The 15,887-nt window shown below is 40.4% G+C and overlaps 1 protein-coding gene across 1 annotated transcript in view; it reads right to left on the bottom strand.

The window, feature by feature from the left end:
- LOC131281378 (tyrosine-protein kinase Drl) overlaps window positions 1-15,887 on the bottom strand; it is a 52,683-nt gene that overhangs the window by 18,919 nt on the left and 17,877 nt on the right. The window contains exons 4-6 of the mRNA XM_058310705.1: window positions 15,002-15,170; window positions 13,850-13,998; window positions 11,494-11,654 (exon numbers count right to left, since the gene is read on the bottom strand). Coding sequence (XP_058166688.1) covers window positions 11,494-11,654; window positions 13,850-13,998; window positions 15,002-15,170 — 479 coding nt within the window. The remainder of the gene's footprint in view (window positions 1-11,493; window positions 11,655-13,849; window positions 13,999-15,001; window positions 15,171-15,887) is intronic.

The following is a 15,887-nucleotide window of genomic DNA, read 5'->3' on the forward strand; positions in this document are numbered from 1 at the left end:
AAATCTCCTAACATTTTATTCAATCCAAGATAAAGTTCGCGACGAAAGAGAAAGATCTGATGTTAAAAGCTAATTTTCTTCAAAGGTTTTGTTTATAAACTTGGAGAAAGAAATAAAACCAAATAAACAGTGATCAATCTCGAAAAAGAAAAACAAGCATTCGAGCTTTTTTGCTCTAAGCAAAGTTGTTGTGCTAAAGCTAATTAAATAACATTTTTTCGTTATCAAGTAGTAATATAATAACAATAATATTTTGAAATTCGTGTTTAAAGAAGATCTTTTTGTTCTCAAGTAAAAAGAGCGTTCAAGTTTCCTTGAGCTCGTCGGTTATTTTGTTCAATCAATTATCTGATGTTATAAGCTGGTTTGCTAATCATCAACCAAGTCCTTAACCCGTAGAACATGGATGAAGAAGTAAAACAAAATGAAAAAAGAATGATAAATCTTGAGAACAACTTTTGAACCTCCGTAAGCTTTTTTTCAATTTTGTTAACTCAAAGATAAAGCTCTGTATAAAGCTTTAAATTGTTATATAAAATCGATTACAGAGAGTATCATTGATTTGTAATATCTATTAAAAAAGAAAATCCAAGTGGACGGTAAAAAGTCTCGCGTAAAACAACTTTCAAGGCTCCTTGAAAGGCTGTCTTGTTATTTACTTGAAAGATGTGTTTTATTTTAGTATCATTTTGTCGCTTTGGTAAAGACAATATATAAAACCCAAGATAAACACAGTGAGTAGAAACGCTAGTTGCTCACACTATCGGAAGCATATTTCATTCGTTAGGTTTGCTCGCAATTCCTTGAATATGCCTCATAAAGCACCTATCCAGTGCAGCAATTCCCCGTCCGTTTCATACAGCTCTAACTAATCGCCTTGAGCGATAGCATCTCGATAATTGAGAGCTTTTCTCCGGCGAAAAATGGCGATGAAATGATAAAGCGAGATTTTCCACGGACTTTTCCGGCCCAGTGTGGTGCAGTTCGGTGCGCGCAAGCCTTTCGTTCGCGCGCGTATAAATCGTGGCTCGTTAGCATTCGGGGGCAAGAGGAAGAGGAACGCTGGCTCGGGGATCCGTACTCTTTGCGCTCAAATATTGAATCGAGTCCAAGATATTCCAAAACCGGCTGCTGAATAAAACATGGACCCGACTCGCGCTGTGGCGCGCGAATTCATTCGGAAAAGGAGCAGTGTCCGTCGGTGAGCGCACGTTGGACGTCGGATGACCGCGTTTTGGCGTTCTTGCGCTTGGTAGCCCCAGGCTGAAGATGTGTTCGGGGGCTCGTTGATAAATGGATGCCAGAAACCACTGGTCTAAAGAAATGCACCGATGGAGCGGACGGAGGGAAAACTCTATTGTCAGTTTGAACTCTGTTTTCCATCCATCAACACCCGCTCTTCGCTGAAATCGGCGAGAGAAAAATTGTACCGTGCACTTATCGGGGCCACATGTACTAAAGAAAGGGTGGAGCGATAAGTTTCTTTTTGGATGATTTATTTAGTGAATCTACTCGTGGTTCATATCGCATCCAAAAATAATTGAAGGAAAAAGGCAATAAAGCACAACCGACTTTGGAACTATAGTTTGCTCAAAAAAAAGAAATGCTTTTTCCAATACTTTAAATAGTAAAAGAATCAAAATAAAACCCTCGTATTGAAAGATTTGATAATAGTTTAAAATGGCAAAATCAACAGGCCACACTTTATTTAAAAGATACTCTATTAAAAATGAAATCGATTGGAATCTATTAAAAAGAAAAGAAAGCCATGTAATTTATCGGAGTACAGTGTTTGAAAGTGCAGTTTACAATATTAAATTATTGGGCCGTATCGGTTAAGGATTTGTAGACCATAATGAACTGCATTGTCGAATTGTTCAGATTGTTAACATGATGTAAAAGGGAATGTGTATTACCTACCAAAAAATACTTTTGTTTAGTTTGAAATAATTGGAAATCGTATTGAAATCCAATAAAAATATAAAATAAACAAAAGCGATCAAAGTTAAAGCATTAAATTACATCTTCTTCCTTCTCCTGTTATAAGAAAAAAAAATTCGTTCTACGATATGCAACAGTGTTAGGAAAAAAAACAGAAATTTGTATAGAATCAATTTCTTTTTCTAAAAATGCAGGACTCTAGCTTTGGTCTTTGGTATAGAACCATTTAGGACAATGGAATCGTCTTGAGGGCCCCCGATTATCCCACCGCTTAATGCTTAGATACTAACGATCTGATACTTACACATTTCAAAGACTCTTGATTATTAACGATGGTAATAAGGGCGTTGGCGTATTGTTACAGCTAATATGCTATAACAGATATTTTAGGCCTTATCCCATGCTTTCTCGGTTAAGAGTCTTGATCTTTGACGTAAAAGTGTTTGCACAAAAACTTCTCTAACCTCATCCAAAATGCTCCGTCGATAGAAACTTATCAATGCACCGTACATAAGAAGATCCTTGCTGCACTGAAATTGTGGCAAAAGGATAGAATGAATTGCTGTTTCTAAATTCCTGCAGAAGGCACAAGAATTGAAACGGACGGCAAATGGAAGCGAGCGAACGAAAACAAGAAGAAAAAAATCACTCCACTTGAATCCAGCTGCCAATCCAATTCAGCATCCGGGATGCGCAAGCATTACAAAAGTTTAACGGAATAGTGATGAAAGGGAATAAAAAAGGGTAAAAGACAGTGGGCAACATTGTCCTGCTACGAAGCGGTGGACGTCGAGTTTTTCCCGATGAAGAGAGATGATTAATACTTTGTAGTGGCTGAATTAAGACTATGTTTCATTCCTTAGTCTATCAAACAGTCTCTTGTTTCGTAGTGTTGTTTTTGCCGGAATTGTGGGCGTTGCTGTGGTGAAGAATGTGTTTGTCAAATGTTATTTAGCAAAGGACAAAGATATCTCTGTATTGCTTAAGTCAGAAGCTTTCAAAATGCAACGTTGGGACATATTTTTATTTCGTAGTGTATTGAAAAGAGAATTCAAAGTAAATGGAAGAAAATCGCTCTACAAAATGTTGTGTCCATTAGCACACAGATAACACAGACAGTGATCAAAAATATACTGCCCTTTAGGATCTTGTAACCCGTCAAGGATTGCTAATGTCCCGCTTGACCATGTTCAACAAGTCGCTGCCAGTTGGCACTCGTCCAAGAAGAGTTGGAGCGTCTAGAAGAGTGTTTGCACTGAAGGACCTTTTCTTCTGGAGTGCTCTACGGAGCGAAGGGAAGCTAGTAATGCAAGTGATAAAAGCAGGATGATTAATCGTGTCAATGGTTTGCCACTATGGCCACCGAACATTGCAATCAATTATCGAATGGTGCGTCGTGGAGAGCGGCTGCTCGCTGTTGGAAAACGATGTGGAATTTTCATTTACCTGTAGCGTGTAGTATGGAAACTTTCGAATCGTAAATAGTAGTTGGCCATCATCAACATATAAGAATCATTTTTCTTCTTTACAGAACAAAAACGTTACAAGAAACATGTGTTCCTTCTTTAAAACGAGTCAGCTTTAATTAAGCTAGGCGCTTCGTTTACAGCCTAAGGCACTTGCCCCAACCTTGGTAAGCTTCTTCCGCTTTATGGACCTTTATGTCATCGCTGGAAAAAGGCACCGAAGTGTCGCTTCAGTGTAGCACCTGATTCATCCCGGCGTCGTACGTCGTGTGTAGTGGAATATTTTCGGTTTTGCAGTCAAACCGCACGTTGACTTTTCCGTCGTACACTCACTTGGCCGTGCGGATTGAAACACTCTCGCCCGCAGTTAAAAAGGGGCTTCCGTGCCTTTTCAAAGCAGGGATACACACACCGACACTCACAGCGCCCGGTGGTTGGTTTTCATTTCCCGTAACGGGTCGCTTTTCCGACCTTTCTTCCCGGTGGATACTTTTGTTTCAGAACGGTAACATTACGGCTGCGGGACCGACCCGGTGAAAAACTGTCACCCTTCGCACCTCGCTCCCCCGGCTGCCGTGCCCAACCCCTTTTAAGAAGCCTCGGTCAATTCGTTGGGAAGGTGGAAAAAGGGGCACCCGGATACGAATGGTGTTGAAAATGATGGAGTTGCGGTGTGGAGTTCTGGTATCTTTCCCCCTTCCTTGCTTGCGACCAAGGATCATATTTAACAACAGGCGGGTTAATGGTTGTTTTTCAACGGAGGGTGCTTGTTGTTGTCGATGTTTTTGGGTGGCAAGGGGGAACGGGGAAGAAAATTCCAAATTAATGATGAACACATCATTAAAACACATACTTTAGTGCATTGGAAACTTTCCACTTGTCACCGGGCAGTCTTTTTGTGGCGCTTGTCATGAAACTTTCACACCTGGGAGAAAACTTTCCCGCCACGATTGCTTCTGTCATTAAGGAAGGAAAGTGTTGACTGGAATTTAGAATGTGTCCAGAGCTATGTTTAATGGTTTAGGTGTCAAAAAGCTGCCCTAGAAAAATAAAGAAACAACATACTTTGCCGAAGTTGAGTAATTTTTTCGGTTTCGAGTGTTGTTGTGGGTTGAGAGGATATTTGTTTACCGTCGCTACGAAAGTTATTTCCAAATATGTATTGATAACAATAATGTATGTGGTACACATACCAAACTTTTGTGATGAAGTTCTTTGTTTCGTGTTGGAATGAAAGTGTGGTTGTATGCTGGATGCGTTTTGAATTATTAAATTCCGTATCTTTTTATTTCAAACAATCACTGAAGACAACATTTTTTATGGTTTTATGTGAAAATTCTGTTTTTGCAGACTAATATTTGGTTCTTCATTCTTTAGTCTTTGGTAGTAATAGTTCTTTTTTACTAATCACTAGCTGACCCGTTTGATGTTCTTAAAAATTGGTTTAAAGGTCACATTATATTTCTTAAGTACATTAATTTCATTGTATTTACACTTTTTACGTCGTCGTAGATAAACGATGTTTTATGTACGCCTGGTAAGCCATGTATGATGTACATATTAGTTTTCTAAATCGGGTTTCTATTAGAGCTTTTTAAGAATCTGCTAAGGTGTATTGCCGATGTCTAATAACTGTTTGGAGAAAGTAGAAGCTGATGGATCCTGTAGCATTTGGACGTGCCTGTTTATCACGTTAAGCGCTACGCGTAATTTGCCCTGCTTTCCGTTCTGCCGGGGATTCGTAGCAAACTATCGACGGCGAGCGAGGCAGTGCATTCACGTTCAATCATGTCTCGACGAAACAAAACCAGGCAAAACAGAGAAATGAAAATACGGTCAGACTTCAGCATGTGTGGCATCTGTTTTCTTTAGAATTAGAACAATTCTGTCTACAAAGCGATGTTTGACTACTAATAGAAACAATAATATCTTCACAGTGATATCTGCCGATATCGATGAACAAAATCATGTTCAATTATTATTTCAACTGTCTTTGTGTTTTGTTCTAGAATATGCAAAGCCCTATAATGAAATTTCCCCGAAGACTACTAAACAAATGGTTCTAATGATGCGGACCGACAGAAAAACTTACTACGCTGTCGGTCCCGAAGTACATGTACCCCTATCAAAACGGCTCTGTCGGTCCGAGTGGGCCGACGCCGGCATACGGGAAAGAACGCTGTCGGCCCCATGGGACCGACGTAGCGCTTAACGTGTTATGCTTAGCTAAAGTTTTTCAAAATTGATCCACAACACCGATGAGTAAGGCAAGTTCAGGTGATCTTATCAGCACAGGTGGATCGTGGCACTACGGGAAGAGTTTGCCTGAAATCACCTGAGAGGAGAAACACAGTACAGTTGGTCTCCGCAGTACGAATGTTTGGGACCGAACGCAATAGCGTATATCGAATTTTCGCGTATTGCGGATTTCCTCTGCCATATCGTTTATACTTCATATTGAAGAGTTGACACTGAGAGGGAACCGGTTATTTAACATATCTTCAATCCAATTCACTAATAAGTGTTCCATTTTTTGTATTGTATCATTATATCTCTGTTAAAAAGTGCATATTAAAAACTTCATTCTACCAAAACAAAGTAAAATTGACTAATCAGAAGTCGAGCAACCCTATGAGCTGTCAGTTGTAAAAAATCGCGTATTGCGAATTCGCGTATATCGAGTATAGCGTACTGCAGGGACCTACTGTATTACTGGAACAATCTTTATTACACTTCACGTCTTTGAGTGTTCTGTACAGCGCCTCAAGAGAATGCTTGTTTGCCATGGTGCATTCTTCCAAGATAATTATTTTTCACTGTTCCATGACCTAGGCCATGAGTGATTGATTTTTGATGTTTCATACGGCTTTAGGGTTCCTATTGATGTTTAGAAGTAGCCTAAATGATGAATGCGTCGTTCTACCTCCATTTCCAGCTACAATTCCAGATGAAGCAACTGGTATTGCAATGTCATTGTTTGCTCGTATTTTGGAAAGCAAGAGCGATATGAGAAATGTTTTGCCAGCTCGGACTGGGGCATCCAAAAAAAGATACCACTTTGTCCCGTTGATACTGCCATGATAATGCGTTCGTAAACATATGCTTGTTCATCAGTCAACATTGATACGTTGTGAGAAACGATATCCAACATGACTGCAATATTATGCTGCAGTTCACGACTTATTTCAGTGTCCATCAAATTAGATGCACTTCGATTCGGCGAACTTAAAACATAATAATGACTTAGCGGCAAATTTTCAATTATCATGCAAAGATGCTCGATACTCATCATAGCGTGTTGGACTAAATACATGTAGTTTTGTAATAGAGTTTATCAGCGACATTAATGTTTGAACACACGTTTTGTTATATCATGACTATGCGCCGCATTTTGTCCTGTTGACAGTAAAACTTACGCCACGTTGGATTGCATGTAAACGTGACAAATAAGCATGCTCGTCCCTATTCGCGAGTTCATAGCCTCGCTGTAGTAGCTATACTGAAATTCGTTTTCACTGGTTTTCACTGGTAAATGGGAAGGTTTTCTCACTGCTCTAAGCATCAATAATTTGCACACATATTTTATTACCTCCAATTAACAACATTAGTTATTATTACCAAAAATTACCAAGATTTTACTATCGTCACTTACATGAAACGACTTGTTTGAATTAAACTCACCACCTACGTATTAAACTCACCACCCCAGTCTGTCAAAAGGCTTGTTGCTGTGTCCGTTTATACTTGTTGTAGTTCACTTTATGTGTCATTGCTGAATGTAAACAAAACAAACAAATCAATATATGACGATAGAAAATTGTAATTAATTAAAAAAGTATAAAATTTTCAGATATGAGATATAGTTAAAAACCTATTCTCATACCTAAGGAACGTGTGTGCAAAGTTTGAGTTTAAATGGTTCAGTCGTTTAGGAGGAGTTTGAACACTAACACCGTGACACAAGAATTATATATATAGAGATATTACAATAAGCATTCATAGGAGTTTTCAATGCAATTTCCATTGATTTTACGAATCGTTTTGGGTGCTTATATTTTTAAGTGTTTAAATACTCAATGAAAAGTCTCTGAGGTTCATAATTTTTGAACCCTTAACAAAAAAAACGTAAGTAATTAATAACAGTCTAGATAAAAGGAAAACTCAACTCTCCTTATCCAAGAAACCTAGCGTAAAGTGTTTCAAGTGCTTCACAATCTCTTTACACCAAAGCATTGAGATGGTAAAAGTTCTTGTCCAAGTTCTATAATTTATAAATAGTTTACTAAGAAAGTATCTGTTTTGTTATAAGGTTTAACTGTGCCATACCTTGGAAAAAGGTTGAAGAATTGATTTAGTGACTTGGAGCTTTTGATTATCAAAGTTTAGCAATGATCGTGAACGATCGGAATGAAACATTGCCAACACTATAAAAACCATTAAATTTTACAAAAAAGCACGTGGAAATCATAGTTTACTAAACCAGTTAGTAAGATGATCTGAAACTGAAAAATTAAGCTTAGGCAACTGTAAGACAACTCTTATAAGAAATACAAAGTTGGATTAAAGAACACCAGTAGTGATTGACTAAAAGCATTATGACTCCGTCAGGTATGAATTACTTTGATGTCAAGACACTCAATGCATTAAAAAGAAAGCGTTATTGTTAGGCGCCAATGTACCTATTTCAAAGGGGATGTGTAAGGAAACGGAAGTTAACCTCCTCTGGGTTGCATTTTGCTAAACCCCTTTTTGAAGCGGAACCACTCCAAAGCAGGTGAGGATTATGGCGAAAGAATTATGTTCCACTTTCTCACCTTTAGTCACGGACCGTATTTTTTCGCCCCCCTCTCACCCTCCGATGGGCGGCATCCCTTCCCCACCTCTTACAGTGGGAAGAAATAAAACATGTCTGCCCTCGTGGCGTAAAAGCCGGAATATCTTGTTACAAATTGTGTCAAGTTTATGTTTGTGGCACGGGCTCACCCACCGCAACCTTTTGCGGTTCCCGTTCCAGAGCAACCTAAAAAGTGCTTTCCTTCACCCCATGGGTCTCTTTTATTTTGCCTTCTTTGTGTGCGTTTCGTGTGGTCCCTTTTTAACCGAACGTTTTCCGCTTCCCGATAAAAGCTAAAAACCGAACCAAACGCTGCAGTATGCGGTGCGGTGTGTTTTGTGCCGGGAGTACGCCATCGGTATCAGGGGATCATTTTCACATCCATTTTGTCGCCCTTTCCGATGCACGAGAAGAGTCAGGGCGTCCCCCTTGGTAGACGATGGATTCCGGCGCTGGAAAAAGGAAAGGAAAGCAAAAACGCACAAGGAGGGTGCGTCCGGTCGGCAAGAATGGGGTGTGATTTTTGTGAAAAATGACTGGTCTCATCTTTCGCTGCGACAAAGAGTCTCATTATTGTTATTAATTTTTAACTAACACCTCTACGCTGCGGGTGGAAAACCGGGACCGAGCTTATGTCACCCGGCGCGCTTCGGGAACAGATAATGGTTGGGATTTGTTTTACGTTAGTTTGCGTGACAGTTCAAACAGCTGAAAAAATTTGGCCATTCTCTTCTGGTTGGCATGTTTTTTTCTGGCTTTACTGGGACAAATTTTCCTAGATGACAAGTTATTGGTAGTCCATTTTGATGCATTTCATTTTTTCCAAATGGTTTTCGATAGGGAAACATAATCATTCATTCATCAAACGTTCGTGAAATCAAAGGCATAATGCTTTAATAATCTTCCACTCGTCCACTTTTTCCCGATGAACTGTAAATACGAATCGTCGCCTATTGACTTTCACTTCAAAACTGCGTGTAAATTTCCACTTTACCCCAAAATGTAATCAAATTCAACGCACACAACAACCCAGACAAGGTGTCGCTCGAGCACACTTCAACAGCCCACGAGAAAATCACTTTAAAAAGGAGCCTTTCGTCCAACTTTCGACAACATTTCAACGACTTCCTCCCCCGCGAGGCGATGGCACACACACCTTCCACCGTGATTGACGCTTGCGCTGGCCTTGTTGTTTTGCGAAGCGATGCCCTGTCCCCGCGCACGATATTGATAGAAATTTGTGCCTTCAAACTGTCAAACTCGCTTCGTGTCACGGTTCGTCGCTCGGAACTGTTCTGGCGAGGGGTGAAATAGGCAAATCCCTACTCTCTATTCAAATTGCTTAATTTTCAATTCAGTGACAAATTTTCGTTACGCCCCAGCAGGACGCGGAAGGTGGTGAGGGAGAAAGACAAGGACGGGGGTGGGATCGCTTTTCCGGGTTGCTATGGTACGCTCTGGATGTCTTTGATCGAAGCAGCGTAAATGAATCACCGGAATGAGGATGATTTTCCTATAAACGAATTCTAAATTTCTGCCATTTAATGAGGGGACCTATTGTTGAAGGTTGATGTCCCACATAATATTTTCCCAGAGGCATAATAGAGCGAGAGTTATTGATTTTTTCGACACGACATTAGTCGAAGAAAAAAAAACTCATTGTGCAAGAAAATAATGGTAGCTGTTTCGCGTTTCATTTTTTCGTCAATTGTAGTTGATTCATTCAGGCTCGCTTTTGTGACATCATTGCGATGGCTTAGGCGTACTTAGTAAATCATTTTGTATGTGCCAGCCTAAGCATTCTTGTGCCATTTTGAACAAGTTTAAAAAATATGAAATTCATAATGAAAATTGATAGCCCTAATGAGCGCAAGGGCGTTGATGGATTGCGGATAGCAACACACGCGCGAGTAATTATGGTTCCACTTGTTTGTCTACCGTCTAGGCAATGACATCGAGAGAAGATGATAAATTATCCTAATTAGAAGCCGCCACTAGGATACCTTAATCTTATTTATGACGGTGGTTTGAGTTTGATAGCGGCAAGCAAATCCACCGCCACCGGTGAGGCTTATGGCAAAAGCTTTGAAAAACAAGCGATTACTTTTTAATCCTTGTAAAATTGTGCTCTTGTGGTTGGATAGCGCGACACCTGGGAACTATACAATAGGGTATAATAGTAGTCGCATGAAACAGTTGCTGCCCGAGGGGCTACGAAAACATGGATAAAATGAAACGGTTTCATTGAATAAAAGCGAACAAAACAAAGTGGGATTACCACAAGCTTTCGGTTCTTTTTTAACACCATGTGTTTTGTAACAGAATTTGGTATGGAAAAACCATCTATTGCTACACCACTTGGGACAGTGGCGTACGGTAAACATTTGCTGGAACAGGCTGCGTGTGTGTGTGGTATTATTTTTTATTAGGTTTCCTTATCGAAACACATAAATTCCAAAGCTATTGACTACACGTGTGAAATTATGTAGCGCAATGGTGCACCGGGGCTGTTAGCAACATTAACAGATGATGAAAACTGCACTCTATTGTCGGGTGTACGAAGAAATGACTGCCCGAGGACACACCCGGTAATGGTTGGTAAATATAGCCATTAATGCCATTCCCACAAATAATGGCCGGCCGTAGTTCATGTGCGTCCGATAAATGTTTTGTTCGTCTTGCAAATGCGGTGGTTTTAAAACCGCAAGCAAAGCCAACAGATCCATGTGCGTGTAAGCTGTAAGCAAAGCATTTCAAAAAGTAAAACACTTTTCCATCAGACAGTTTCGAATAGCGGGTGTAGCCAACCAGTTTATGCCATGTTTTACCCCACTCGATTGACTGTGAGTGTATTTTATGGCTGCCCGCGTACGAGATATCAACTCGCGGAGTAGTAAATTATAAAAAAGAGAGTGAACCGGTCGTCCTGAACAAACGACTGTGGAGCAGCGCCTGCAGGGGTTAATGCTTGTGGAAGGGCGATCCTGTGCGAACCTCCGAACCTGCCGGACACTGCGCGGAAACAGCGCGGACAAACCCTTGTCATCCATTTTTAGGAAGTTCCATCCCAAACCGTTCCGTCGGAGGGGCGAGGGTTACGAGCGAGGGATGCAGACAACAGACAAGGTCAACAGGGGGCATGGGGAAGGGGGGGGGGGGGGGGGGGGGAGAGTAATCAAAGGACTGGCTGCTCCGGAAAAAAGGGCGGTAAGGCGTTTGATGGGTGTTTGCCGAGTGAAATGGACAGCTTACCTGAGTTAGCTGGGACGAGGCGTAGTAGGACACCCGGGATGGACAGACCGATTCCGGCTTGGCGTAGACCGACTCCGTCCCCATGGCGGCCGTTCCGTTCGGTGCCCCGAGGGGCAGCAGGGCCGTCGCGTACGGCGAGGGCGAGGGTGTGCTGCGAAACCCTGCAAGTGATCGTGCCCGGAAGCGCATGGAAGAAAATCGAACGGAAGAGATTGGTCGGGTTTGGTTTATGTTTGGGGTTGGCGCGCCCGGTGCGTTTAGATACGATGCGATGTTTACGTTTGGGGATCGTGGGAGGGAAAAAGGGGGGCGGGAACGTTTGTTTTGCGAGTCATAGCATACAAGAAGGAAAAAACCAGACCGAAGATGAATAAAAGGAATAGAGTAATTTAGGTGCGGAGCGGTGGAAACATAAATTGAGAGCCCTGGAGCATTTAATTAAAGGAAATGTTTTTGGAGGAAAAGGTTCGCAAACAAGTCGGTTTAAATTAAAGTACTGCGATGTTTCCGAAAACTGAACGATAAGTAAGTCCATGTGTTTAAAATGTATGCTTACAAGAATTACAACAATATTATATTGCGGCACTATTGGATGAAATCTAATACACATTTGAAATCTAGCATGACGCCCCAGCGATGCTCGATTAAGAAGGGGTGGAGAAGAGAGTTTTTACAAAAGTTTGGCTTTCACCCTTTCCGGCTAAATTTTATATGAAAGACTTCTAGGAAGCACTGTATGTTCTATTTTATGATATTAAAGCCTGTCTCATAGTAAATTGAGCCAAAAAAAGCGCGCTACTGTAGCGCCTCTTGTAGCGTCAGCCGGAAACTAATATTTTTAGTAGTATGAGTGAATAGTAACAATGAAGTTGTGAAAGTTTCAGACCTGTACTATTGTTTTTCGCTAAATGCCGTATAATGGAAATTGAACGACCAAAAATAAATCCGCACAAAATACTATAGCACCAAGGCAACTGAGCAAATTGAATATACCGGGAACCCATTAAAATAAAAAAACAAAAAACTGACAAGTATTTTTCTTTTGTACAGTTTTACATAAGGTTTGTTATAAAAATATGTTTTTACTATTTACGTGTTCCTTGTTCTTTTAAATTCACGTATTTTGTTTTTGTTTCCTGCATTAACGCCCATGTCGTGGAATGGGACACCGTTTTCGCAACCTCCGTTAACTTCCTCTTGCCAAGAACATCTGTAACTGTTTCACCACTTTGTCTAAAACGAAGTTTTGTGATTGCCCAGATTTTTTCGATGGGGTGAAACTCTGGGAAATTTGGTTTTGGTACCAAGTGATCTTATTGGCCCAGTACCACTTCAAGACAACCTTTTAATAATGGCAGGTCGAAAAATCGTCTAGAAAAAGTACGTGAATTTATAAGAACAGGGAACACGCAAAAAGTAAAAACCTATTTTTATAACAAACCTTATGTATAACTGTACAAAAGAAAAATACTTGAAATTTTTCTTTGCTTTTATTATGGATTCCAGGCCTTGCCAACCTGTCCACCGGCGCTCCAGTTATTTGTGCGGATTTATTTTAGGTCGATCAATTTCCATTATACGGCATTTAGCGAAAAACAATAGTGCAGATCTGAAACTTGCACAACTTGATTGTTACTATTCACTAATACTACTAAAAATATTAGTTTCCGGCTGACGCTACTAGAGGCGCCACAGTAGCGCGCTTTCTTTGGCTCAATTTACTATGAGACAGGCTTTAAGTTGTTTTGAAAGGTTTAATTTAATGGTTACAAATGTTGCATATAACAAATTATTGATATTACATCACTGTAAAACCATTGATGAATACTCCTTGACATATCTCGCTGTCATTGGATTACAGTAGTGTCCGCGATTTAGTTATTTTATTAAAACCGTCTGTGAGTCTACATTTGGGATAATATTAATGACCACCTCGAAATTGTTATGAATGATTATTGTTTGTTTGTATTGTTTATGTAAAAACTACACAAAGTTGAATACGTTTGTGCTTCAAGTAGTTTGAATTCAAGTAAGTTGAATGGTTTGTGCAACACGAATAATGATTTTGAGGATTTCAAAAATTTGTTGTATTTTTGTCAAGAAGTGTAGAGATAGTACATCCTTTTTTTATGTTAGTAAAGCTGAGTTTTAAATGTAAAATTTAGATTATTTCAGTAAAAACAGGAATAAACTAATTTTCAGCAATAGTTGCAAATACACATAACTCTATGCATAAAAAAACTAAAATATTCTCAATCTTCACTCTAGCTTGAGTTTGATAATAAATAAAACAAGAAATTAAAAACACAATGTTATAGAATCGCTTTTCCCACAATTTGAAAGTAAATTAACTCACATGACTTCTTCGATTCGCTAATGGGATACTTGTTGAGACTCGCAATCGTTGCGTACGAGCCACTGTTCGCGCTCGGAGGACGTCCCAGTGGATCAAGGCGAATGAACACATTCTGGTGGCTGCCATATGCTGCTGTAGTGAAACTGGTGCTGTGTTGAAAAGAGATAAAAGGTTTAAATTATGAACATGGTTTAGTTTTACATCCTCTATGAAATGTTTGATTTTTCATGGTAAATTGGTTTTGACAGGATGCGTTGCTATCTTCAAAATCAGCTGCCACAAAGGCTATCAAGTGTGGTTATAGATACTCTTTAGTCCTTTGTTCTATGAGAGCATTAGAAAAGAATCGTTGAACAGGAAACTAAGGCCCCTTCAGCCCGAATTGCATATACCACCAGACATTGCGTCCAGAATGTTGCACAAAGAAACTATTTTTCACGATTTAAAAAAGTTCATCTCACGTGCGCTAAAATTGCCCATGGTGGGCCGCTTCATGTGCAATCGACACTTTACCAAAGGCACCTCGAGCTTTTCGAAAGTCCACAAGGGACCGATGGACCATAAATTGCCGGACTTTGCGCTCGCCGAGCTGAGCAGCACCGGAGCGGCACCACATGCTGACAGCAGGATTATCCGGTGTGCTCTGTTTTTCTTGAAAAAAAAATGGACATAAAAAACCTGTCACGGTGGATGTTGAAAACGAAAATCAGGCACACGGGCGCACACACATGCATACAAGCACGGGACCGCATGGTTGGGGAAAATGAACATGTTCGGACATATGTTGCCAGCTTGCGTACACGAGGCTAAGGAAGGAAGTTTGAAGCGCAGGAAGCGAGATTGTACAAACATGTTTCCACACGGGGTACACGACCGATATTAGCAACAATAGTTGGAAAACACTTTTAGGACATGCTTTTAGAGCAAGATGTTTTAATTTTTTGCTTTCCAAGAGATGACAACATGGGCATCGTGGAGGAATCTTCTTCATTATTTCGTCCGTCATAAAGAAAAAAAAGGGTATAACAAATGGGGAAACCCAGACTGGTTTTGTTATGATATGTTTGTGTTTGTTTCATAAGAAAATTTACAGAAATTAAATATAATGGTGACATTGTAAATTTATACTAAAAGATTTTTATTAAAACTTACTGTAACGAGTCCTGTCGAATCTGTTTTCGTGCTCGGACGTACATTGCGCTGGCGATAAGTCCAACGACCAGGACGAGCCCCAGAGCGCAAGCGGCTGCACCAAGAAGAGCTGGCCCTTGTTGAGGTGCGATCTCAGCTGCTGGCAGGCGATTCCTTGCCGGAAGCATACCTGTAATAATATCAAGGGTATTTTGAAATGAAAAAAAGAGCTAATGTTTTGATGAAATTAGAATATATTGAGAAAACTTCTAAGGATATCTCTCTTGTTCAACTCTTCTTGTTTGAAATGAATTTATGATTAGCCTCCGACATCTCTTTGTCTATTTTACGATTGACCTACGCCAGCACGTTGTTTTATCTTGAAATCGCAATTCCAGTTTAAAATTAAATCAAATGGAAAATTTCACCATCCACCCACATTTTCCACGAGGCGTGAAACACTCCGAGCATAGTTGCTAGAACGTAATACCAAACATTACTTTCCCTGCTCAAGTCAATGCAATATTCTGGCGTGGCTTAAGGAATGCCCCCGGTAATAAACTCGCGCACCGAGCCTCGGCAAATGTGGCCTAGTTGTGGTTGAGGGAAAATTTAATGTTAACCCACGGTTGGTGTGTTCTATCTGCGGCCGCATCGTAAGAAACTGTTCATTGTTTGCTCGCGCGCCGAAGGCGGGAATTAATTGAAATTTATCGCATTCTTTTTCGGCAGCCGGAAACATCATTCGGTGGGTGGAAAAACGCGTTCGACCCGGACGGGGTTGCCGGTGTTTGGTGCTTGGCTTAAAAATGAAAGTAGCTCCACCGGAGGGCAACCGGCATCGGAGAGCTCGGTATTATTCCGTGGCTGGGCGAGGTTATTCGTAAGATCAAAAGCAGCAATCTGA

This window comes from Anopheles ziemanni, chromosome 2, assembly GCF_943734765.1.
Source record: "Anopheles ziemanni chromosome 2, idAnoZiCoDA_A2_x.2, whole genome shotgun sequence".
In the NCBI taxonomy this organism is placed as follows: domain Eukaryota; kingdom Metazoa; phylum Arthropoda; class Insecta; order Diptera; family Culicidae; genus Anopheles; species Anopheles ziemanni.